Below are 27,293 nucleotides of genomic sequence, written 5' to 3'. Positions count from 1 at the left end.
CTCTTGATGGCTGCATTCTTACATTTGCCCAATTCTAAATTAAAAAAAAATTTCTTTAGAGAAGCTTTCTACTTCTTTTTCCTTTTGACCAATGCTTCTTTTTAAGGAAGTTTTTTCTTCACTGGGATTTACCTCTTATTCTACTAGGTCAATTCTGTTTTTTAAGGTGATATTTTCTTCAGCATTCTTCAGTTTCTGCAGTATGTACAATGCTCTATTAAAGGGTAAGAATTTCAAGGTCTATATGACTTTGTACCAAAGATAGAATAATAATGGACCAGAGTTCAATCAGTACTCTGTCCAAAAGCATTCCATCCTTATAGGGTAAAATTTTCCAGAAACTGGATCCAAAAAATAAATAGAATAGAATACCCTTCCCCTTCCCAAGGTTTGCTTCATCATAGACATGCTTCTTAGAGTCAGGTCATGATGATAATTGATTACTAGAGATTACCTATTTTATTTTATTACCTATTTTCCTGAGATAGGGGGGAAAGGCTAGTTTGTCAACTTGAAGCAGATCAAGGAAAACATGAAATAGGAGACTATTCCCTTAGTATGAGTTACCTTTGGGGGTATTTTAACCTATAAGGATCATCTGATTGTCTCAACACAATATAGTATAACAAGTTTCATGTCCAGATTGTCAATGGAGCCACTCCCCCAACTCTTTTGTTTTCATAATTGTTTAATTTAGTTATTTAGTTCAACAGAGGGCATACAATGACTTTCATAATTGCTGACATCAACAAAATTCTTCCATTAGTCTTTACTTTCAAAGGAAAGGACTAATCATATCTAGTACTATTCTCTCTAAGATCTAGACCAGGAGTAGGCAACATCCAGCCCTCAGGATGTATTAGGTCTATGAAATCATTTGATCTGACCCTGCCAATTGCAAGCAATGATGAGCTGAAGACTAGATATAGCAACCTCCCAGTGCTTGAATTTTTAAGTTGAAAATTTTGTATGATCTGAAATGATATTATATCCAAATATCCCATGGCCCTGTGCAGAAAAAAAGGTTTCCCATCCTCTGCTCTAGACCTTTCAACCAACCTATGGACACCACCCAATGTCAATAGATCTTACCCTACACATCTCTCAAGGCTCCTTCATATACTAGCCATGTGGCCCATAGATTAGCACAATGGAATAACTTGTAAGGATTCCTCAGGTACCTCTGGTTTTGGTATTAATATTTGGTATTAATACCCAATGAAATCCAATGACACACACCTTGTTTGGTAAAGTTATTGGTAAATGGTAAAAATGGAGTTCCTCCTCAGGATCCAAGTCGTTATTGACAGGGAGTTATTGTCCTATCAGAAGAGGTAAGGTATCTGGTTAGGACCAAAGACTTCATCTAGCCACTGGGAGAGTCATAACCTATTCAGTAAGGACACTAACATCTGAAGGACTTGGGAAAATTTGAGTACGAATGTACCATTTTCATTTTGTCTTACCCATTTTATTAGAGGGACCATTTTGTATCACCCAACTCATGGATGAACTCTGAAGGATGACTGTATGATCCCATATCACATATTCACTGACAGCAGGCACCTAAAAAGTATAATAGCAGGTGAACATTTCATGAAACAGGTACCTCCAGAAACCTAATTCATTTGTTCTGATCATTCCTAAATGCCTATTAAGGACTCCATTTAATCTGGTCATTGTTAGCAGAGATCTCCCCAAACCCCATAAGTTCATAAGAACTCAAGAGATGAGAGAGCTGGATGGGATAGACTACTTTAACAAGGATGTAGCCTATTCTAGGACCATTCAAAAAAGACAGATGGACTATGAAAAATACCAAGGTGGGAAATGTTAGTTCTCCAACACCCCAAAGAATCTAATAAACCTCTGGCTATTCCATTATAAACTATGAGCATCAATGCCACTAGGAAGTAAGGTCTTTTTCAAATTTCTGTCCACTACTTTGTAGCAGAATTCAGGAAGTGATCGGGAAGGACAATGAAGGTACATTGAACTATTTCCAAAGTGAAAGCAAACTCCACCTGACTAGTGTCGGCCACAGGGATAGAGAAAAAGCATTAGCAAAGTTAACAATGCTATTTCACTCACAAGGGGTCCGGGTTATCTGATCCACCATATTGATAAAGTCAGAATGGCTGATAAAGTCAGAAAGGTAGTCACAGCCTAACCTTTATGTGCCATACACAATTGTTGTAAGGGGAAGTGGCACATAGGAGTATTCAGACTTATTGCATTTCCATGACTAGGAAAGAAATGTTTTTCACTTCTCCTGTAATCTGATTTTGTTAATATAACTACAATGGATAGTTTGGGCAACTCCATGGCTTTCCATTTGGTCCTACCCAAAATAATCTGCAGGGAAATTTCTTAAAGGGTCTATGTAGGTAATGATTTCCAAATTTTGGAGATATTTTGCCTTGGGGGTCAGCCCTCTAAACTTTTCTCTTACTCCTATAGAAACTGAGGTGCCTTGATACCTCTGTTGGAAGTATCTTAGTGAAAAAAATATGTTTCTCCACCTTTCGTCCCCTTTCCCTAGTATGTCCTTACCTCCCACCCTTTCTTCTTTTAAAGTCATCAGAACACACCAAAGGACTCTCTGTCTTATTTGACTGATGGCAGGAAGATCGTAAAAGAACACATCATTCCCCTTTGGGGTCATCCAGAACAGGGCTTCTTAAACTTTTTTGAGTAGCAACCCCTTTTGCTCAAGAAATTTTTATATGACCCCAGGTATATACATAAATAAAATATAGATATCAAACATTTACTGATAATAAATCATAATTTTGCAACACTCACATTCAGTTAGGAGACCCCATATGGAGTCATGACCCACAATTTAAGAAGCTGGGATCTACATTAAAAAAAGGGAAAATGACTCACATTTGCAAAAATGTTTGTTGTAGCCCCTTTTGTCATACAAATAACTGGAAATTGAATGGATGCCCATCAGTAGGGGAATGGCTAAATAAGTTATGGTATATGAATGTTATGGAATATTATTGTTCTATAAGAAATGATCAGCAAGATGATTTCAGAAAGGCCTGAAGAGACTTACATGAACTGATGCTGAATGAAGTGAGAACATTGTCCACAGCAACCAAAAGATTACGTGATGATTAACTGTGGTTGATTTGGCTCTTTTCAACAATGGCGTGATTCAGGCTAAGTCCAATAGAGTTGTAATAAAAGAGAGTCACCTACATCCAGAGAGGACTATGGGGACTGAATGTGGATCACAACAAAGTATTTTTGCCATTTTTGTTGTTGTAGTTTGCTTTTTGTTCTCTTTTTTTCCATTTTTGATCTAATTTTATTCTGCAGTATGATAAATGTGGAAATATGTATAGAAGAATTGCACATGTTTAACATATATTGGATTACTTGCCATCTAGGGAAGGAGGTGGGGAAGAGGAGGGAGAAAATAATTAGAATACAAGGTTTTACAAGGGTGAATGCTGAAAACTATCTTTGCATATATTTTCAAAATAAAAAGCTATTATTTAAATTTAAAAAATCTGGGATCTAGAATGACAGTTTCCTTCTTGCTCATGTTCAACATCCCTAATGTGTCCAAATGGGTCAGATATTTTAGGTAATGCTTTAATCTTGGGCTTTTGCTATCAATATGTTGGTGATAGAGTTGCTGTTGCTTCTGGTTTTTATTTTTCCAAAATGAGGGAGGAAAGGAATCCATCTTAACTATATTATACTGGGCAGGTAAAACATGTAAGGATCAATATTCATATCATTAGTGCATAGGCAAGCTATGCACTTCTTTACCAAAATTAGTTAATATTTAAAGGGGGAAAGGCACACAATGTTGGTTTTAAAATAGTGCTATTTAAATTGTCATCTTGATTTGAAATTAACTTTAAAAGAATCTTTTAATTCAAAATAATCCAATAAATATTTAAACTCTCAATTTCTGAGGTATTCTTCCCCAGTATTTGGTACCTAAAAGCAGGTTAATATGTCCAATTCAAATGGCAACCAGTGTTACACTGAATTTTAATTTTGCTTAAAATTTTAATTCAATATAACAACAATAACAGCAGTTTGGCTTAGCTCATAAATACCAAGTTATATTTCCCAAGAAGAATATGATCTGCTTGAAGACAGAACTATTTTACTTTTATATTTATATTCTGAACATATGGTAGGTATTTATTGGTTATATACATTGTTAAACTACTAGTAACTAGTTTTGCTTGGTCAGTAGAGCAGTTATAACTTTAAGATATAGTTATTCCAACTCTGAAGAAACATTTAGTAAAAATGGGAAAAATGACAAAGTTTTTTCATGAAAACTTTTAACTATGACAGTGGCATCATGTAATTTTGATCACCTTGGTCTTTTCTTTTTGATTCTGTATAATACCAGAAGGAAAAAAAAATGATGATTTTTTTTTTTTACAATCAAAGCAGACTACAAGAAAATGGCATAACCTGTGCAACCTAATCTAAAACTTTATCATGTTCATTATGCACCACCACTGAAGGCAAAAGCAATAATTGTTGGAGGAGGAAGAAGAAGGAAGCCTTTTTAGTTAACTAAACTAGATGGCATCTGTGACTGCTTGGCTTTTAAGAACTTCTCTTATACAATGCCTGCTCTGTCCTCTTGCCATTCCTATAGTTCTTTTTTCCATATACAGGCATATTTTTTAAAATATTCAGTGTCTGTCCCAATCCACTACTCAAATTTCACTAGCAGACTTATCCCAAGTTAGATGGTAATGAGCTAGAGAATATCCGTAACTAAAATCCTATGCCATTAAGGGTAGAGATCACCCAAAAGACTGGATATAACTGCCTTTAATGCAAAGTGATCTTTGGGCATGGCAGGCTATGGTGTGGCAGTATTGATTCTATCTATAGTCTATTGAATCATCTCTTCTAAAAAATTCACCACTTCTCTTGATGACTTTTCCCACCACCAAGAAGCAATAACTGTAATAGGAATTCATTTTTATGGGTCTGCTTATGTATAACTCTCCATCTTATTAGCCACTTAGAAACTCATTCATATATTTAATTGGCTTTAGAAAAGAAAATCTTTTGTTAATCCCTTCCCCCCGCCCCCAAGATGATGGAATTCTGTTGGATCTTAAAATTGGCTCCATTATATCACACCCTTACTAACCATTGTTCTGATGACTCAATGTTTAGACTTTTCCTACAACTTTCACAGTTACTTGGTAGTAAAAAGTCTGCCCACCTTACAACATACCTATGGATGTAGCAATACAGAAGCCTGAAGTTCTTCTATTGCTAGGGCAGAGTCCCAGTTCTCACCTTCACTTTTGCTATTATTTTCTCATATAGCCCTGATTCCAGCACTACTTAATATATTTCCCACATAAAACTCAGGATTGAATTCCATACTTCCCTTTCACAATCTGTTGATTCCTACTTCTCACCTGTCAGTTCACTTGTACTATGACTACCTGATTAATAATCCTGTTTTTATGTAGACTCTTTAAAAACTAATTTCTCTACATCTACTTGTTGAAAGCATATATATGCGCATTACCTTTTCCCCATTTCAACTATATTTACTGTGAGATCATTTCTATTTTCCTTCCACTAATGCATTTTATTTTTTAAATCAACAAAATGTATTGTCTCTCCCCACCTTCTGTCATTAGGGGAAAAAAAACAACTCTTATAATAAATATGCATAATTAAGTAAAGCAATATTTTTTCTTAACCACATCCAAAAAAATTCATATAATTTTGTACTGAGTCTATTTCTCTGCCAGGAAGTAGGCAGAATGCTTAATCATGGAAGTAAGGTTCTATGGAATCATGGTTAGTCAATTGTATTGTTAGAGAGCTTAACTGTTACAAAGTTCTTTTGTCTTTAGAATGTTTTTCTTGATGCATATAAATTGCACTCCTGTCTCTTTTTATTCTGTATCAATTTATACTCATGTTTATAGATTGCTCCGAAATCATCTCTTTCATCATTTTTTTTGTTATAATAGTATCTTTTCTATTCATAAGCCATAATTTATTCAACTGTTCTCTAATTGCTGGAACTTAATTTCCACCTGTCATTATAAAAAAAAAAAAACCTGTCATCAATCAGTCTTCTACTTTATGGGTGAGTTTATCCCATTCATATTAAAAAAAATTGTGTATTTATTTTCCCCTTCATCTTATTATTTTTTCTATTGTTTTCTCCTTTTCCTCTCTTTACAAAGGAAGGTAAGAAGAATATGCTGAGTACTTGTGCTCTATAATTGATTTGATCTTATTTCTGCTTCCTAGTCCCCCTTCTCTTTGCCTCACCCAAATTCCAGTAATGGGTCCTCACTCCTTAACTTTTTTCAATCCCTTTTTACAATTTATTTTCCAAGTTTAGTATGTTTTGCTTATAATCGATCGCTAAATTTACCCTCACTCTCCACCCCTTCCCCTTTATCCAGTCCCATCTATTTTCTTACTGAATTGTATGTACATTAATCTGTGTATCCTTATTTTGACAGATAAAATGAAAACGAAGTTTCAGTGTTGCCTGTTGCATGTTCACTTCAGCCCTTCTTTACTGGTAGTCTTGTGCACATTATGTAAAACAAGCTCTATCCTTTCTTCCCCTTTTGTCATTAAAATATTCTTTTTCTCCTTTCTCCTCCATTTTCTTCTTTTAATATCATCAAAATAATTAAACTACTCTCAAGCTCTCTCTTATTTGCCTCTATGTATCTTGGTGAATAAGGGTTCTTGGAAGATACATAACATTTATCCCTATTAGAATGTCATTCTCTTCATCCATAATTAGTCACTTTTAATTACTCACTTGTATTTAACTTTTCATATTTCTTTTGATTTCCTTTCTCTTCCCTGATACTATAATCACTCTGTTTCAAGTCTTCATTACCTTGAACTTGGATTATTTAATAGTCTGCTGGTTGCTCTCTCTGACTCATCTCTTTCTATTCTAATCTATGCTTAGGTGTCAAATTTATTTTCCTAATTGTATCAGGCCTAACACTGTCATTTCATGATTCTCCAAGTGGTTTTTTATTTTGGATTTATTTAACTGTAAAATGGGAATAATAATGATAACAATGACTTCCCAGGGTAGTTTTGAGGATCAAATGAGATATTTGTAAAGCAGTTGATAAACCTTAAAGAATTATATCTGACTTGTTTTGCTTGACCTCAGAGGGTAGAACTTGGAACAAGAAGGTTTAAGTTGCACAGACTGATTTTGGTTCCTCATTAGGAGATAACTAATAAATTGTAGTTTTAATTTGAATTAAATGTAAACTAAGTTTTTTCCTTTTCTCACAAACTCAATGAAAGAGATCTGCTGTAGTCTCAGACAGAAGGTGCCTTCAGCCCTACCTTTTACATATAGGGGTTGGCACCAAGATCTCCTATTACTATTTTTGCCATTTTTTACTTTTAAGAATGAATTTGAAGAAAAAAAAGTCATACAGAATCAGTGAAAAGCCTTTGAAATATTACACATTTGTGTTCAGTTGGGCTATATCAACAAATCTTTAATTTTCCCCTATAGAACCTAAATGTTTATCCAAATCTAAATGTTTATCCTTTCTTTGGAAAAAAGACCAGTGTAGGACTGCCCAAAGTCACCAGCCTCATTGTCTCTTCTAGAATCATCGGTATTATCCAGTGGAAAAATAGAAATCAAGATGACTAGCAATGAATGGCCTGGGATGCAGATGCAGATTTTCAATGATTGACCAAAATCTAAGTATTCCAGAGTATGTTTTTAACTATTGGTAAATAGCTAAATTTAGCTATTTACACTAGTTACATTAGTGTAAAATTACACTAGTTTGGGTATGAGGTAATGAGAGCTGCCCCAGAGTGATGTCAGAAAAGGAAGTACCTATTGGAGATTGTTTCAGGAGTTCAATGGACAGACCTTGGCCAAAAACTACTTTTTTAAAGAGGTTACAAACAAAAATGTAAAATAAACACTTGGAGTGGTGATATGTAATAGATTCAGGAAAGTAATAGATTTGGGAGAGCATAATTATAAAGAATATTATAATAGCAGCCTAGAGATTTAGACAGCATCAACCCAAAGAAATCAAGTCGGGCATCTATCACAGATTACAGAGGTGCCATTTTATTTACCTGAAAATAGCTTCACAGGCTTAAGTAATTACAATGCAGAGTCATAAATGAGAAGTTTACATTTAGGATACACAGCTTTTAAAGTCTTAGGGAAGCAGAAGCAAAATCTATGCAGTGAGGAACCAGGAAGGAATTTGGTAACTCAAGGGAGAAATCAAGGTAGAATCTATCTGGTGCACCAGGTCCCAGACCTATCTAAAGATATACTAATCAAGACCTCTAAGTTGTTTAAAGATGCTCAGAGATTGGGGAGATAGATAATGGAAGCTGATAAGACTTTTTCTCTCAATTATTTTATAGTTGTAGATTTATGTTTTATTTAGTTTGCAAAATTACAAGTATAATAAAATATATTTTGTAATAGTTTTAGGTATGCATTTTGGGTTTACAACATTATTGGTTTCACTAATATAAGCACTTAATACACTTAAAAGAATTTTCCAAATATCAGATTAAACAACCAGTGGGGATCACAACAATTTTTGTAGTGGTTATTGAAGGGGATTCTAGGAACAAAACGTTTTGGAAGACCCTGCTCTGCTTTGGGGTCCTGGTTGTTCATTGCACTGAACAGTGTTGCGCTATGTATTTTCCTGGTTCTGCTCATCGCTCCCTAAATCATATAGGAACTCTTCTCAAACCTCCTTCAAGCCTTTCATCATTTCTTCTGAAACAAAAAGTTTCCATTATCTTCTTGGGACTTTTAGCCTTGATCATCACATAATCAATCCCATTGCTGTGGACAACTGGTTCTGCTCACTTCCCTTAGCACCAGTTCATATTCCCATTAATTAAGGACATATAGCTGAATGACTTTGGGGCAGAATTCCAAACTGCAATAGAGAATGACATCCCTCTATTTTCAGTGCTTCTGTGAATCTTTATATTGAGGGTGTGTTGAATGCCCAATATGGCCTTCAGTTCTCCTTTCTAATGCGTTCTATTAGCCTCAGTGTTATATATATTTTTATTTATTTTATTAAAGCTTTTTATTTACAAAACATACACATGGGTAATTTTTCAACATTGACCCTTGCAAAGCCTTCTATTCCGTTCAGTTTCCAGTTTCTGGCCACTACAAAAAGGGCTGCCACAAACGTAATTTTACACATGTGAGTCCCTTTCCCTCCTTTAAGATCTCTTTGGGATTTAAGCCCAGTAGAAACACTGTTGGGCAAAAAGTATGCAGAGTTTTTATGAAGTAATCTATTCCATTTTAACTGATTTATGATGATAAGCTCTCTTTTGGGGAAATTAGGTAGTGCAGTGGAGGCTCCCTAGATGTGACTCTGAGTACCTCACTAAATAAATAAATATAAATATATAAATAAATAAGTCATCTTTTCTCCATCAGATCTCCTTTTCATCTGTTTTGCCCCGTCTCAATCTGAACAGGAGTTCCTCAGGTCTCCCCGCTCCCAATGGGAGATGAAAACTTCTCTGGAAGCTGGAAGTCAAAAAAAAAAGGGGGGGGGGAAACTAGGTAGTACAGTGGATAAATAGAGCACCAGCCCTGAAGTCAGGAGGACCCGAGTTCAAATTTGGCCTCAGACACTTAACACTTCCTGGTTGTGTGACCTTAGCAAGTCACTTAACTTCAGGCAAAAAAAAAAAAAAAAAAAAAAAGGAAAGTAAGATCTTATACAGGTCTTTTTTTTTTAAATTTTTTTTTTTTTTATTTAATAGCCTTTTATTTACAGGATATATACATGGGTAACTTTACAGCATTAACAATTGCCAAACCTCTTGTTCCAATTTTTCACCTCTTATCCCCCCACCCCCTCCCCTAGATGGCAGGATGACCAGTAGATGTTAAATATATTAAAATGTAACTTAGATACACAATAAGTATACATGACCAAAACGTTATTTTGCTGTGTACAGCTCTTTCTGATAAGGGTCCAACAGACCCCATTCCTCCAGGCTGAAGTCCACAGCCACATCTTTGAATGTCACCAACTCTTGGGGTGGGAGTCTGAAGTTCCCAGAGGCCAGAAATTCCCTTTGGCTCCAGGATAGGTTCCCAGCCTGGGCTGGGCCTTGGACCTATCCAGAATGGACTGGGAAGGGAGGAGGATCCCAGAGGGGGAAAGGGCTTTCCTTTCTCTTCCTAGGCAGAGCACTCATCACTCAATAGGAAAGGTTTAGTTTGGGACTTGGTTGTGGTTGATAATAGCTGGGTAGGTGTCTTCCAGATAAGGGAAGCTCATTTCAAAGTCCATATCAGTATTTAATCAATCTACTTAGTCTGCCATTTATACCGCTAGTATGTTGACACCTAAGAACAAACAAAATAGCCAGGACTTAAAAAGTTCATCAACTAGTTGATATTTATGAGTAACCAGCATAATCATTGAAGTAATTAAGGGAAAAACATTTTGTCTTAATGTAAGGAAGTACTCCCAAACAATTAGTTATCTAAAAATGGAAAAGACTGTGAAGTATTGAGTTACTAATCTAGAATTATTAAGCATATGGTTTTTCAAAGATCATAAATTTGGAATATTGTGGTATATATTTTCACATTGACTGGGTTAAGACTAGATAACTACTGTAGATTACATGAATATTTTCAACTAAGTATGGTTGCTTCTTTCAAACATTAAAAAGAAATGGTGTTGAATTATATTATTAGCCTCATTATAGGACAGGAAATTTGTGGGGTTTTATTATGTATACCCTGTAGCACTAGCATAGTGGCTTGCATAAAGATCTCAATAATGATTTCATGATTACCTAATTAAAACAAGATTAGCTTTGAAATTGAAAGAATAAATACAAGCACAAGCTACCATTTTCCCAAGCTCAGTGAAAACTAATTTTATGGACTAATTGTTCCCATTGAGTGGAGTAGACATCTCTTAAACAGATCATTAGTATGAAAAACAAAAATATTATGATGAACACACTGTACTAATTTGCTAATTTCAGAGGACATTAGCTGGCTGAGGGCCTTTAGCCACAGCCTATGCTTCACTTCATTTCAAAAGAAAAAAGAAGGAATTCTAGCCAGGAGAAATGTTGCTTCTTCTTCTGTCACTTCAGATACAGGAAACAGTATTAGACATCTGACAAGCAAAGCAAAATAGTGGTATACACATTCTTTATTTTGACCTATAACATATATAGCCCTCTCCAAATAACATTGATCATTTTCTCCTCTTCCTCTTAGAAGTAGGAAAACCTTTAAGGGGAAAAATCTTGTTTTTTCTTCAGTGTAAGAATTACAGAATTTCATACTTGGAAGGAACCTCAACTAACTTGTACCATCACCTCCTGAGGCACGCCCATTCCTCATTTTGCTCTGAAATAGTGATGAGTCAGAGTCCAGGATCTATTCAAAACTGCATACTTAGCTAAGAAATGTGAATCGATAAAACCTCTTATCTGTTGCTCCTTATTTGACATCAGCAAAATCCCATCCAATCTGATTGACAGTGCCTTGCTAAAAGATATCCTGTCTTCTTACTGGAATGAAAAGACATTCTGGCTCCTCCTTATCTTTTAAACTTTACAGCTTTATAGACCATTAGTCTGCTAGGTAACCCTCAAATTGTATATAAAGCCTTGAACTATTTCTAAATTGCTAGACTTCTTTTAAAGCCTAGTTCAACTGACAAAAATTAACTCTTTTGTGACTTTAGGAGAAATCTTTTTGAATTCTTTCAAACTCTCACATATTTTATCAGTCCATTCACATCTTTCTATTTTTCTCTGGATTCCTTATCATTACCTATTATATATAACACTGTATTATGCTCAAATAATGGTTATGTTCAACCATTCCCCAATCTTATAGTTTTCTACCAAAAAAATAAAAAGTAGTTCTTGTTATCACTTAAAAAAAGATTTTGATTACTTGTTTTAGAGTGAGGCCCAGGGCACATAATGCTCTCTAAAATTTCATTCCAAATCATCCTCACACTAAGGCCTTTATGGGGGAGGAGTGACTCTCAGTAAGAATTGTGCAAGGACTTGATTCCTGGATACGAACAGAAAGCGCAAAGGAGTTATCAGATTATTAAATAGAAAAAAAATACATGAGAGGGAAAAAAAATGCTTGAAGCTCTTTGCAAAAGAGGGGCTTCATAATCTATGATCTGTGTCTCTCCTATTTAAGAAGCACAAGCTAAATGAACTGGAAGGCCTTTAGAGGTCCCTCAATCACCTCCCTCTTTTTACAGATGAGCAAACTGGAACCCAGAAAAGTTAAATAATACAAGATATCAACTGATTTCACATAGGTAATAAGTACAAAGACTGAGGTTTAAATCAAAGTTCTGTGAGTCCAAATCCATCATGCATTTTAGGATCTCATCTTTTTCAGGTATAGATCAGGTAACTGGTGGCAGTAGACTAATGTTAGGTTTGTGACTTACAACTTTATGGTTTAAATAGTTTCCCTGATTATAAGGAAACACTTCTCTCCCAACTTTACATCATATTTTTACTAGATTGTGATGAGATCCAGGATAGCTACTGGACCTTAGCAGAGAAAACAGAAGCACTGTTAAGATTATAATACTAAGGCAAGCAAGTAAAGTAAGGGCCCTGGATAGGTTGTGTCACTCTTAAGCCTTTTGTTCAAGTGGAGTTTTATTACAGTCCCACCTCACTGGAGGTCTTAGGAAATCCACTTTACCAAATCCAGTCAGAAAGTAATGTCAGACCCCCAAGTTACATTACCTGTATAAATCTGCCCATTTTAGCCTGCCATACAGTGCCTCATGGTGTCTTCTCAATTCCCTCCCCGTTGCCTCATAATATCTTTGTCCTAAATTTTTTAGGTTGTTGAATCTCTTCTAGGGTTAGCCTGCCAGTCAATAGTGTAATCCCTTCCTCTTGCTAACGCCTTTTGGTCTTAGTCTTAGCAGGCCAGTCAATGGCATATTCTTACCTCATGGTGTACTCCATTTCTCCTGATTAATTTTGAGTTCCACTAAGGGAACTTATTTAATTGAAAGCAATTGCTAATTGTTAACCCTTTTTCTATCTAACTATAATATTCCATTGCTCTCTCCAATCTTTTATATTTACTGCTCCTGGTGTTTATTTTACCTTTTCATTTTGTCTGTAATATTTTCTTGTAAGTTAACTTGTCAGAGAATGCCATCATCAATTCTTCATGTATCTTGTACCTCTTTTCTGAACTAGGAATTGCTATTCCAATCCTATCAATTGGTTGAAAGGAGGCAAGGGAAATAAGACTTTTTTTTTAAATGTGCTGGATACCGTTAATGCAGTCTGACACCTCTCCAAATGCTGTGGTGTTTCCTGTTACTGTTTTGGTCCTTACATATTGCTTGATCTGTGTATAGGTTTGGAATGTCACATTCATTTTAAGAATACCTACTCCCTGTGTAGTCATGGGGTTGAGTGTTATTTCAACACTGTTGCAGAGAAGTATGAATAAAACCCTAGTTAAGTCACAAAAAAAGCAGAGACTATCTTGGAAGAGATAGCCTTTTGAAGAGAAATGGGGAAATGAAACCCTCCAAAAAAACATTAACATAAAATTCTATGAAACTTTTTTGATTTTAGTCTTTTCTGAGTATACAGCGACAGTCAGAAGTTAATTGCACAGGGAAATGGAACCACAATGAGTTATGATAAATTACTGCTTGATTATTTGTTTTATAGTGAGTCCCAGAAGGTATGACTCCTAGGTAGCTAGGTAGCTCAGTGGAAAGAGTACTAAGTCTGGAGTCAGGAAGACTACAGTTCAAATCTGGTCTTTAGACACTAACTATGTGATCCTGAGCAAGTCGCTTAATCTGTTTATCTGTTTAAGTCCACTGGGAAAGGGAAACTGCAAACCACTCCAATACTTTGCCAAGAAAACCCCGTGGACAGAATAGCCATATTCTGATCCATGTGGTCATGAAAAATGAGACATGATTGACTAACAAATAATTACTAGCCCTAGTACCAAAAGCAAAAAGCCATCTCATTTATGATGTGTTTGTAAGCTAAAGCCCATGCCTGGAATACATTTCCTCCTCTCCATCCTCAGAATCCTTATCTCCAGTTTCCAAGATTCCTCATCTCCTACCTCCAGGTAGGACCCGTCTTTCCTCTTGAAGTCTTCCCTTATCCTTTCATTTCTTCAGCACTCCATCCTTTAAATTATCTTATATTCATGTATCTTCCTACACATGTACCTCAGCAGAAGCCAAGCTCCTTAAGGAAGGCCATGTCTTACACATAACAGAGGCTTGAGATTTGTTTAACTCCTAAACTCTCCTTGTTTTAGCTTGTTTAGCTCCTAGTTCTCTACCTCTTTATAAATGTAATAGGGTTTAATTTCCGTTTTTTAGTATCAACAGACATGATTGGGAGGACTGGGTGGTGTCTTACAAATACCACCTTCACGATTGCTAGTTGACTCATGACTTTTTATTCTGATCCAAGGTCTTAAAGGCAATCAAGAGGTAGGTTGTGACATTCCTTTATAAATTACTAAAATTGCAACATACTAGTCAAATAGTTCTGAGCCCTATCCATAGTTTGTTAAATACCATTTATGAAATAAGCCATGGAAACATTTTACTTAAACCTAATCTCAGACGTAAGCAATCAAGGTTACTGGCTATAGAATTTAACAGTGTAACAAAAGATCGCTATTTACAATATATCAAGTGGGAGAAAGATTACAGCTAACCAGTTTCAGAGTGCAGGTTGACACTTTAGGTTAGGTTGACAATTAAATATTCCTTTAAAAAAAACATACCCACACAATTCACTCATCTTTTCTAGGAGTTATCTTTTCTGGAGTTCGGAAAATCTGGTCTCAAACTTATTAGCTGTGTGATTCTGAGCATTTCATTTAATCCTGTCTTAGTTTCCTCTTCTGCAAAATGAGCTGGAGAAGGAAATGGTAAAAGATTGGGTTAACAAAATGGAGAAGGAGGAAATACCTCCTTTCCAAGAAAACCTTAAATGGGGTGTTGAAGAATTAATTGAAAAATAACTGAATCTCTTAGCATGATTAGGATAATTCCTTAGTTTCTCCTCACAGATGAGTTGCTGAGAATGTTGGGAGAGAAGATAATGAAAATGAAGCTACACTAAAAGTATATGGTCTCATTTCCCATTACTTTATTAGCTCTTTTCAGGGAAGATATCTTGGTATCTAACACACAACAATGTTCTAAAGGAATAGGAGGAAAGAGTTGACAGATTTGTAATTTTATTGGAATAAGAAACTCCAGATGATTACATTTGCTCTATCAACTGATGCAATTTGCGCCTTAACTTTCTCTGAAAACTACAAATTTCAGTGATTTTTCCCAGGGTCACAAAGCAAAAATCTGATAAAAGACTTGTGTCACTATCTTCCCAGCCCCAAGGGCAGTTCATTCTATATTTTCAACATTTCACATATCCATTAACTCATTTAGTGTGACCATTTCTATTTCCTCCAAAACTTGGGTTGTGAAGCCTTTTTCTCTTCACTCCATCTTTCTCTCCTGCCCTCCCCTTCTCACACCCACACAACTGGTATATCTGTTGGTAGCATCTCCTACTGTATTTAGGTTGAGTTTTGGCTGATAGTCCATGACCAGCCCACACTTGAAGTCTCAAGTTCCATGGTATATTATAGCATCAATATGGGACTTGGTGAAAGCATTCTATAAAGGGTTTAAAACTGAAACTTACTTCACTCATAGGAAGGATAACCCTATGGTGAGTAAATTGGAGTTGAGTTCTAAGGTTCAACAAGGAAAGAACAATGTCCCTCCCCACCCTCAAATATCCAAAGTAGCTCACACATTCATTCATTCATTCTTTCCCTCCCTCCCTCTCTTCATTGGGGTTTCTTAGGTTGTACAAGTTGCTGTGTAAACAGTAGAGGCAGAAAAAGCGAGAGCCCTTTTTAGGCTATTAAGTGATCAAATGCTAGGCTCAGTTGGGAATGTAGGAGTTATCATTCAGAACATCTCATCCACTTTAGCCTCAGTGTACCTCTCTAGACAGCCTTTCCTGCCTGGAACAGTATTTGTGAATATGAATATGCACTTTTAACATACACACAAGCAAACAAGCATTCATGCTCAAAGGCATTAAGAATCTATTCCTTGACAATCATCACACACAACCATACTAAAGAAAAGACCATTTGTGAGTCCATGGATGATCTTAAAGTGTGCAATTATTTTATTTCCTTGCTTGACAGCAAGAACTTCATTTACACAGGAACCTGCAGCTAGTACAACAACTGACAAAGAGGTGTCTCCCCATCACAGGGGACCAGGTTTCCAACAAAGCAAAGATGGAACTAAATGGCTCTTCCCTCCCTCCCTCCCCCCCCCCACCTTCCCCAGAAGAGAAAACAATAATCAAAACTGACAAAATAAATCAGGACCCAGAACTTTCTAACCAGCAGCTTTGATGAATGAATACAGAACAAGGGAGTGGAATTCATCAACCATTTATGTGTGCACAAGAGCAAGAATGCTAATCTCCCTCCCCACTTTCCCCTGTACCCAGAATGGTGGAATTTAGGAATGATAGGGAAGGTTCCCACCTATAGTTGGGAATGTTTGCAGGTTAAGTTCAGGGTAGATAGGGCTTCTTGTTCTGTAGTAAAAGATACCCCGAAAGAAGCTGGGATATTCTCCATAAATTCAGCTTAGTGATATATCCTGCCTACCTTCCTTTCCGAAGTCAACAGAAGTCACATTCTCTTAGTGATTTCACTACCACTGGGAAATTTCATTAGACAGTAGAATGGAAGTTTTTTTATTTTAAGGTCCTAATGCCAAACAAGCTTTCTCTTTGGTCCCCAGGCCTTGCCTTCCATTTAGGACAAGAAGGAAACATCAAGTGGGACAGAGATGCAAGCTCCTAGCCCAACATCTCCATAAAAGACAAGAGGAACAAACATTCTCCTCTTATCTCCAAACTCCATGTCTTTCTGTACTTTTAAGTAAAGTCTGGAGATATAAGCCCAATAAGCCAGGCAATAGTGGTTAGAGCTCTAGGGTCATAATCACCCCCGAGAATGATACTTAAGGATATTGGGGGAAGATAAAGCCCGCAGTAGGACTATGGAAGAGATGTTGCCAAGGAGAGATGATAAAAACAAATTTGGTCAAATACTGGGGTAGTTATAGAGCATCTTCTTCTGTCTCTCCCACCCACACCCCTCCTACCAATGTATCAAACTGGGTTTCCTACCCCCCAGGGTAAGAAAACTGGGAAGTCCTCCCTAGACAAACTATCCAAAAACAACCTATCACTCCACCCCCCACAACTGACCCTTCTATCCAGCACAACAAAGGCTAATTTCGCAGGGTGGGAAGAGGGCAGGAAGGAGGGGTGACATCCCCATTTCCCAATCATACATGTCGAAAACTTCCCCCATCCAATCCAGCAGCTCTGTCCTGCAATGCCTTCTTCCTGGGCCAGGAAAGTAGCAAAAGATATCAAGTGAGAAGGTAAACAAATGATGGTGTTTGTGTGTGTATGATGTGTGGTATAGCGTTTCCAGTTTCTTAGGCTTCAGTCTCCTCTCTGGTGGGAGCCCACCCTGCCCAACCCAAATCCCCACACACACCCTTTCCCCCACCCCCCCAAGTCCAGTTGCTCCCATCCATCTGGCCCCGGCCACTCACTTCCCATAGACGCTTTCATCACTGTAGGCAACATAGAGAAAATAGTCTTCCTCATGGTTGTCCTAGGGAAAAAGAGCAGAGGAAAAATGATATAGTGTACTAGAGTCTGGTGTGAAAGGACCTGGACTCAAATTTCCCTCTGATCTGATCTGGCCAACTCACTTTTCCATGCCTCAGTTAACTCATCTATAAAATGAGGGAATTATACTAGATGATCTCAGCCCCCTTCCAGCTTTATAATCCTATAGTCAAAATTGTGTCCTAGGCTTCCAAGAGAACCAGAGAGATTAATGAAGTTACAACTCTTAAGAAACTATCAAAGCTATAGGTATCATCCCATAGATGATGCCTATGGGATACCATATTCTCAAATTATTTTAATGTTTAAGAATTGAACATAACCAAAATAGTACCAATTGACCAAATCAAGTGATTTTATCTTTTTCTCAATCACAAATCAGGCATATTAACAAAGACTGAATAACCTCATTTAACCATTTTGTTTCATGTCTTGTAGAAGCATATTAAAAAACCACCTTTTTACTAGAAATATTAAGGTATAAATTTCTCTAATCAAAAACTACTTTCTAGATTTCTCTTCTTTGGAAAGTAGTTAGTAAGTCAAGAATAAAAGACCTTTTCATTGGGGAAAATGCATTAAGGATAAGAATCAATATTTAGCACATAAGTGCCTGATCAAGTTCAGAACATTGTCTTCCACATTTTCAAGAGTCTGGTTTGGGATCCACTTAAAAAAAAAGGGCATGGTATTGATAGTTTTAAATTAAGAACTGAATATTATTCAGCTGAAGATTAGGTGACTATTATTTGGGAATATTCATCCAAAACTACACTTAAAATGTATTATAACCTTTTCCTGGTTCATGATTCTTACAAATATTAATCAAAATTTGAGAAGTCCAAAAACAGTGGGAAGAGAAATAATGTTGACTCACAGCTTTCTAAGTTATGAATAATGGAGTTTAAAAATTTAAAGAAAATTACTCTTAGCAGATTTCTCCCAAAAAAACCTACAATATTCAAATTTTTTCCCTCTGTGATAATTCAATTATTGGATTGTGAGTGATTATATTACCTCCCCATTAGTTGGACAGGGAAATTTCCCTTAGAACTGCCTTTACTAATTTTGTCAGCATAAAAGAATTATATTCTCTTGAGGGGCGAGTTGGTTTTTGAAGAGCCAATGATTCTTATCTCTAAAGTCTACAGCAGCATAAATCAATAAAACTATGTCAAAATAACAAAATGCACCTTCTTCCCTCTTGTACAAGTAAAGGGGTATAGTTAAGAAAACTTTCACATACTAGGCATCTTGGTTGTGATATTGATTAGTTTGATCTGCTTTTTTTCTTCTTATATTTTGGTTAGAAGGGATGTTTTTCTGGTTAGGAAACAGGAAAGGGCTATTCTCATGGATATGAAACAAAAAAAATCAAAAACAATTTAAATTAAAATTACATCTATAAAATTCAAAGATTTTATTGATGAGGCTATAAGTTCAATTTTTATTTGCTATCATCCAGTTCAAATACGTGTTTGAAACAGATGCAAAATACATGTTTCATAACTTTCTAATTATGACTTAGTAGCAATTCCAGAAAAGATTAGAGCAGGGACTAGGTTTCTGGAGGACAAGTTTCATTTTCTTTCCTTAGTACACAGAAACATGCAATTTTGGAGCTGAAAAAGTCATGCATCATCTAAAGCTTTCATTTTATAGCTGAAGAACCTGGGGCTCAGAGGGGTAAAGTTAATTACCTAAGGTCACATATCAAATGAGATAAAGGTGGTTTGCTAATCTTTAATCACTATACAGATGCTAACCATCAATCCCATCTAGTACATTGAAAAGCCAGAACTACAAATCTGTCTGAATCTAACAACTCTTTCCTTGATGAACAATAGATTCGAGCACAAATTATCACAAAGTAATAACAGGGGAAGAGCAATTCCCCAGAAATAATGAATTACTTTTCTGGGTTGTCTATTTCTTAAACGTCTCCCTATGACAGAGGGGAAGAGAACATAATCTTTTCTCTCGTTTTGCAAACAGGGAATCCAAGATTCAGATTCAAAAGTCACAAATAGAATGAGGGCATAGCTAAGACTATTTGAATCTGATCATTCTTAGCTGAAGGCTCCCTACTAAATTATAGCCTACATTTAAATACAAGACTTGATGGATTTTTAAATAAGAAATGATTTTTTTTTAAAATGGGACAACTGTTAAGATCTTTTAATGACTAAAAGCCATGCTTTAATCATCAATGCCTTTTTACTCCAAGTCCCTGCAGAAAGCCTAGTGCTTCCTAAATTAAGGCCTCTCAGTCTTTCCATCTCAAGTGGAAGAACTATCTATCCCCACACCTCACCTATCTTCTATATACTTTCTAGGAGATAACAAATGTGGAGTTCCCTTGAAAACAGAATTCTTTGGATCAGCATCATTACCTCATAAAGTTGGCCCATGGTAGCACTAGTAGGAGGGATAGTGTTGTTGACGAAGAAGAATAGGGCATCTTCTGGCCGAAGATGGATCCTTTTCCGAATTAAGAAGTAGAACTGACCAACTGGATTGAGATAATGAAGAAGTTTCAGATGAAGACAGAAAGAGCAATGTATTGACAGAAAGATATAAGAAGCCCAAGAGCAGCATCTATAGACAAAACCTCTGAGGTATTATCAGAGCACTTGCCCTCTTTAAAAAAAAAAAAAAAAGATTCCCAGATGCCCCAGGTCTCACCAAAGACTCCAAGCCTGGTTTCATGTCCTCCTATAATTTGAATTTATTTCCTACAATGTCCAACCCAAAGCATATTGCTAAACTTGATCAGTTGCCATTTTCATTACCAGTAACAATTCTTAAGCTTCAGAGAAAAAAAAAAATTTTTAAGTCCCCAAAGGTCTTGAAACTGACTTGCTTGGAGGATGTTATTCAGATCGCAGAACCTGCTTTAACTTAATCTAGATGAAGATTTCCAATAATTTATCTAAGTCAAAATCTTAATCTTTAAGACAGTAATACTACTGGCTGGTGTGGGATACTTAAGCCCAGAGACAAAACCTTTAGGTTAATTCTTTACTAAGTGCTTCTACTCAGATGGAGAGGAATCTGAGAAATGAAATTATGTGATAGTCTCTCAACACCAAAATAGATTTGAAGATGAATTTAGGGAAAAATGTTTCATGGTCTTCTGTTTTAAGCTGAGTAATTTATCTACAAGATATTTCCTCTAGTTTTCCATTCCCACATAAATCTCTTTATCAGGAAAAGAACAGATCATCTTTCTACAAGAAAGTGAGGGATATGGACTGTCTTGTTACCTGTTAGGTCAGAGGGTACCAGGTACTTCCTTTTGTCCAGGTCAGGGACTCTGGCTTTAGGTGCCTTCTCCACAATCACCTGTCATTTAGATATAAAAATTTTAAGTTATTTAAATTTCTCCTTATATCACTTTTATTTCTGAATATATGCCTTCCTTCCTTCCCTTTACATCTACCCATTTTAAAAATTTTCAAAAAGAAAAAAAAAAAAGTAGTTCAAAATTGATCCCTATCAGCCAAGCCTAACAATTCAGCCAGTATTTATTTCATTTTAATTCAGAATTTATCAAATAAAAATGAGTATTTCTGTATGTGTTGTGGAATAGTAAAGAATTATATATGAAATGGTGATTCTCCATTATTCAACATGTAACATTGTGGTATCCTGCTTATTTAAAGATTCCTCCTAGTCTTCCTTTGGTTTTCCTTAATCCCTGCCTCCTCCTCCCAATCCCCTCACTTATCTTCCCACATTGAAAAAAAAAAAAAAAACAAAACCTCTAGTAACAAATGGCATAATGAAGAAATCTCAAATCAAAGTTTCTGTAGCAAGGCAAACTGAATGGACAATAAGCTGCATTTCATTTATATTTTCATTTTTCCCTTTCCCCAAATGTCTTCACCCTGTACTGAAATGTTATGAAGATAAGCACACTTAAGGGGCAGTAGTCCAGTTATAAGGATTAGAACATGAAAGCAAAGACAAAGGAACCGAAAGAAAAGCCTGGGAGCCTTAGATTTTGTGACTTTAGAAAAGGAAAGAGGGAGTGTGTGTGCTGCTAGGTGACATAGTGGATAGAACACTGATCCTGGAATCAGGAAGACAAGTTCAAATCCAACCTCAGATTCATATGGGTAAAGTCATTTAAGTTTCAAAAGGAAAAGGGAAACAAATTTAAAAGCTGCAAAAAGTGGGGGAGGGGTATAGCTATATTGTTAATTAATCAACAAGCTTTTATTAAAGACCTACTATGTACCTACAATATGGTAGATGAGAGGAATACAATTGGAGGAATCTGTCTTGTTACTTAGGACTAGGGAGCATATGAAATAAATAAGCGATGACTAGGGGAGAGGGAATACACTGAAAGCCTCTAAGAGAGTCAGTTGCTTAAAATGAGTGAACAAAAATGGAATGATGACCACGTGATGGCATATTAGAGCTAAGAAAGAGGATGAAGAGGTGGCCCAATTTATGGAAATAACGCCTTCAAAACCACTCCAAAGGAGGATTGAAATAAATTTAATTATTCAATGGTTGCAAAGAATGACAATGAGCACAATCCAATCAAAAAGACATTGTTCATTGTGATTCTCAAGAGCAGCTTTGATTGATGGATGAAAAGGGCTGGACAAATACAGGAGTTAACAGAAGGCAAGGAGGGAGGCTAAAGATCATAAAAATGGCTGGAGGAAAGGAATAGGTTGGAGAATGGCATATGCTTTCCTTCTTTCTTTCCCATATTCTTATAATACATGGATGGTTTTGAGGCAAGGGAATTTAAGCTTTTTGGTCGCTGTTCCAGGATGAACAAAGATGTCAAGAATTCTACTGGGGAGGGCAGGTGGATAAATAGATAACATAAGTCCTGGGAAGTAGCTAAGTGATAATTTTTATTCTTGTTCTGTTATTTCAGACTCTTCATTCATGACCCCATTTGGGGTGTTCTTAGCAAGGCTACCAGGATGCTTTGCCATTTCCTTCTCTAAGGTAATTTTATAGTTGAGGAACTTGGGCAAAAAGTGACTCACCCAGGTTCACACAGTTGTCTCAGTATCTGAGAACAGATTTGAACTAAGGAAGATTAGTCTTCCTGACTGCAGACTCCATTAAATCCATTAAATTATCCATTATCCATTAAATCACCTAGCTGCTCTTTGTAGGAAGAGTGCTTTATAAACTTAAAATGCTATATAAATGTGAATGTTAATATTTAGGTCCCAGGACTGGCAAGTGCTGATACCACCATAGTTTCCTTGACAGGAATGGTGGTCTGAAGTCAAACTAACCTGAATGAATGGGCCCTCAAACACTTACTAGCTATATGAGTCTCAAACAAGTCACTTGACCCTGTTTGCCTCAGTTTCCCCCAGGTACAATAACTTGGAGGAGGAAATGGAAACCATATCAGTACCTTAACAAAGTAACCGAGTTGATGGTGTCCTTGACAGAAATGGGAAAATTAGGGAGGAAACGGAGATGTATTTGGAAGACATTTTGAACATGTTTACTTTGGGATGTTTACGAAAAAGTGAAATATCAAATAAGCATTAAGTTTATCAAATAAGTTTATGATAAAGAACCAGAGAGGTCAGGAGAGAAACAAATGCTGGTTATAAGATCTGGGAGTTCACCTTCATGTTTATTTTTTTCATTTGTCTCAACTCTTAGCGACTCCATTTGGAGTTTTTGTGGCAAAGACACTGAAGTGGTTTGCCATTTCCTTTGCCAGCTCATTTTGCAGATGAGGAAATTGAGGCAAACTGTTAAATGATTTGCTCAGTCACATAGCTAGTATCTGAAGCTGGATTTGAAATTAAGACGAGTCTTCCTGACTCCAGGACTGGCATTTTAGCTACTGTGCCATGTAGATGCCCCTGGTCACATTCAGAGGTGATAACATAATCCCTGGGAGTGATAAACCACCAATTAAGTCAAGACTCCCCTTGAAACCAAACTGGCCTTCTTATTCCCTCCTCCATGAAATTATATCTCCTAAAGTCATGGCTTAGTAGATTCTGCCTTATAAATGATCTCCCATCTCACTTCTGTCTTGTAGAATGTTCACCTTTATAGGAAGCATTTCCTGATCTCCACAACTGGTAGTACCACTCCCTCCACTAATTATACTCTATTAGTTTTGTATATTTTATGTTGTCTCCTCTTACATAGAATCTCTGAGGGAGAGGTTATATCACTTCCCTTTGTATCTTCAGTAGCTTAAGTGAAAGAATATATGTACAGACATAAATTAAAGGGTGTGCCATAGAAGTAAAGAAGTGTGCTAAGATCCCGAAATTGGACAAGGTAGGAGAACCAAAACAAAAAGCAAAAGCCAAAAACAATGTCAGAAATAATCAGAAAGGGTAGAATAATCAACAATGTCACATGCTTCAAAGAGATCAAGAAGAGAGCTTGTTTACTCAGTAATTTTTTCCCTCTAACTAAATACTAACCAGTGTATCCACTGAGGGACATGGGAGGTGAATGGAAAAGGACCTCCCTTCTTTGGTAATCTCTAATTGGATTTAGATGTGGGGAGATGGCCTACCTTGTTTCCAAGCCTCAACTACACTGCTTGGGGAAATGTCAGTCTTAATAAGGTCTCAGCTGGAGACTGGGGACATAAAGGCTATAAAAATAAATGCTGCCTCATATCCCCATTATCTTTAGTTCCAGATGTCCATCCTGGGCTGACTTCTAAATTTTCCAGCAGTAATGTCAATCAATAGGCTCCTCTATTCTGCAGGGAGCAGGGCCAGGGGTAAAGCACTAAAGCATTTGTCATTGATCTTTTTTGTTCCCTCTTCATACCCTTAAGCCCTTGCACTAAGGTCTATGCTCCCTCTAACCCACCCCACCTCCACACGAACGTGTTTTGGGTTTTGTTGTTGTTGTTGTTGTTTTTGTTTTTATTTTTACCAAATTCAAACAGCCTCACTTTCACTGAAACCCAGCACGTAGCTAAACAGAAAAAAAAAGGGGTGATGGGGGTGGGGCGCATCAAGGAGGCAGGGACAGAAAACATAAGACAGAGCTGAAAGAACCACCCTCCACCCCCTCCCCCCAAAAGCAATCCTGCTTTTTTTTGTGACAAGCCACTGTCAGATCAGAAGCCATAACCAGGAAAAGCCTGTTCTCTCGGTCACATGCATGAATTTTGAAGCAAACTGGTTGCTGCGCAGATAAAATACCCTGGTTGGAAAGGCAATTCGGTCTTGTGGTTCTCTTTTTTAACCCGTTTCTTTATCCGAGGAATAATAGAGGAAGGAACCAGTGTCTGTCTTCCCCCACCCAATTAATTCCAAGGACAAAAGGTCTGGAAGCCTGTGAACAGATCAGACCTAAAAGGACATAAACAAACAGGGCGAACCCGCAGAGCCATCGCCATGGTGGCCACCCTGATGAACAGCTTTCTCTCGGCCTGCTGACACAGCGGCAAGAAAAGACCCTCATCCTCCCCATTCTCCTACAACCGCGCCGCATCGTGAACACAAGCAACACCTACACAAACGCACCTGGCGCACTCCTGAGTCACGGGGCTTCATCTCCGAGCACACGCACCATGACAGTGATGCTGCATTGCCCCCATTCCTCAGACACACGCAGCTCTCCCCGGCGGATGCTTAGTTTAGGTAGGGCGAGAAGCGTCCGCAGTATGGATTTCCAGTGAAAAGGAACTGGGGGCTAAATGTCTTCCAAGGACCCTTCCTGGCTCCCTCCCCTCCCCCTTCCTCCTTTCTTTCTCCCACCCTTTTCCAGGCCCCCACGCTACTCACAGGGACTCGGTCAGGGTATTTCTTCCGAATCTTCTCCCCTTCTTTTTTCCGGTACTCGAAAGGATGATCTTCTTTGTACTGGAATTTCATGATGCTCCGCAGCGTCTCCGATCTCCCTGGGGGGCCTGGCTTAAACCGAGCGGATCGATTTCTCGACGCTGGGTTCCCCCGGTGGGAGTCCAGTGAAGAGATGCGACGGATCTTGGCGTTGCGAATCACGGTTGCTGCTCGCTCTGCTCCTCGGCCAGCTGGGAAAGCTCAGAACTGAGGCCCCGGGTGGCCCAGGATGGGAGGTGGAGAGCGCGCCGGAGTGGGGGTGGAGAAATCCTGCAGGGTTCTTGGAAGAGCCGGGAACACATAAGCAACACAGGAGCAAGCCTGGTATTGTGACGTCACGAAGCTCCGCCTTTCCCTCCCCCACAATGTTCCAGACCGTCCCCCTCCTGTCTCCGAACCAGGGGCCGCAGAAAATATTGTTTAAACCAGCCCTGTTGTTCACTTTCCTGTTTTAAACAATCCTTCACCAGATCTCTTTAAAGAAAACGCTATAGGGTCTTACATACCTCTCGTTTATTTTGCTATTGAATTTCTTAAGGCAAGGTACAAAATATGTCTACTTCTCCCCCTCCACTTCGTTGTGGGGTTTTTTGGTTGAATCCGAGAGCAATTACCAAAGATTAAAGTCCACCCCTTCTAAGCACGTTGAGGTTGTTGGCTGTGGAGAGGGCTATGCAGGGAGGGGTGGGGAAGTGGGGGAGGAAGACCTGCAATGTTTGGGGCAGATACGGTAATATTCCGACTGTGGGCAGCCTTTCCTCTAAAGGTGCTCTCAGATTACCCAGGGATCCGTGCCCTCCGCACCTCCTTGGCCTGAATTGTTTTTGTTTCTGTCAGAGCTGCAAATTGCTGGGCTGATTAACAACATAAACAAGATGACTAAGGGGTTTAGAAGGATGGAGAATGAGGGAAAATGTCATCCTGGCCAAGAGAGGCAATGGTGCTGGAGTAGAATTTCCCTTTAAGTGGATTCGTCCAAACCTCGATTGCAGCCCTTTCCCCACCCTCCTCCTAGAATCACTAGTTCTGCAAGGCGTCCTGAAAGAAAAGAAAAACAGAAATCATGTGATGTGGATGAGCTGGGCCTTACCCATTACTGTCTGTAAAGAGAGCTGTTACCAGACACTGGGGCTGAATTGGGGAAAGGAGGTAACCAGGAGGTATATCCAACACTCCAAAATATCAATAGTAATAGAATAATAATAATAGATATGATTTAAATAGCTCTAGGTTACAATATACTTTTGCACCGTTACCTTGACAACAATCCAGGAGGCAGATGGTGTAATTTATTATCTTTATGGTACAGATAAGGAAACTGAGACCAAGAGGAATTAATTTGTCTGGCTAAGGTCGAATGGCAACTAAAAGGGTTTGAATTCAAATTTGGGTCTTCTGCTTTCAATCCGGTGGAGCTCGGGATTGAGCAGCCTTAGCTGACATATAAAGAGACGTCTTTAAGAGCCAGTCAATCAGTCCTACCTAGAATTGTGAATCCTAGAAACTGAGTTAAAATGTACCTTTGATGTAGTTCATCATGTATCTCCGCAAAAATTTCTCCCACAAATGCAATTAAGTGGTCATCCAGCGTCTCTGCCTCCAGTGATAGGGAACTGATTGCATTTGTGGAAGCACATTAAAGACCTTTTT

The 27,293-nt window shown here is 37.6% G+C and overlaps 1 protein-coding gene across 1 annotated transcript; it reads right to left on the bottom strand.

Moving 5' to 3' along the window:
- Positions 1-16,258: 16,258 nt before the first annotated feature.
- GABARAPL1 (GABA type A receptor associated protein like 1) lies at positions 16,259-26,232 on the bottom strand. The gene is made up of 5 exons (XM_003771283.4): positions 25,587-26,232; positions 21,087-21,165; positions 20,214-20,332; positions 17,742-17,803; positions 16,259-17,526 (listed from the first exon to the last, which is right to left on the bottom strand). The coding sequence occupies exons 1-5, from the start codon at positions 25,674-25,676 to the stop codon at positions 17,466-17,468; spliced, it is 411 nt and encodes a 136-aa protein (XP_003771331.1). The 5' UTR covers positions 25,677-26,232; the 3' UTR covers positions 16,259-17,465.
- Between the last annotated feature and the right edge of the window lie 1,061 nt (positions 26,233-27,293).

This window comes from Sarcophilus harrisii, chromosome 5, assembly GCF_902635505.1.
Source record: "Sarcophilus harrisii chromosome 5, mSarHar1.11, whole genome shotgun sequence".
Classification (NCBI taxonomy): domain Eukaryota; kingdom Metazoa; phylum Chordata; class Mammalia; order Dasyuromorphia; family Dasyuridae; genus Sarcophilus; species Sarcophilus harrisii.
Note: the sequence above shows the minus strand (reverse complement) of the source record. Positions and strands in the feature narration are given on the sequence as shown.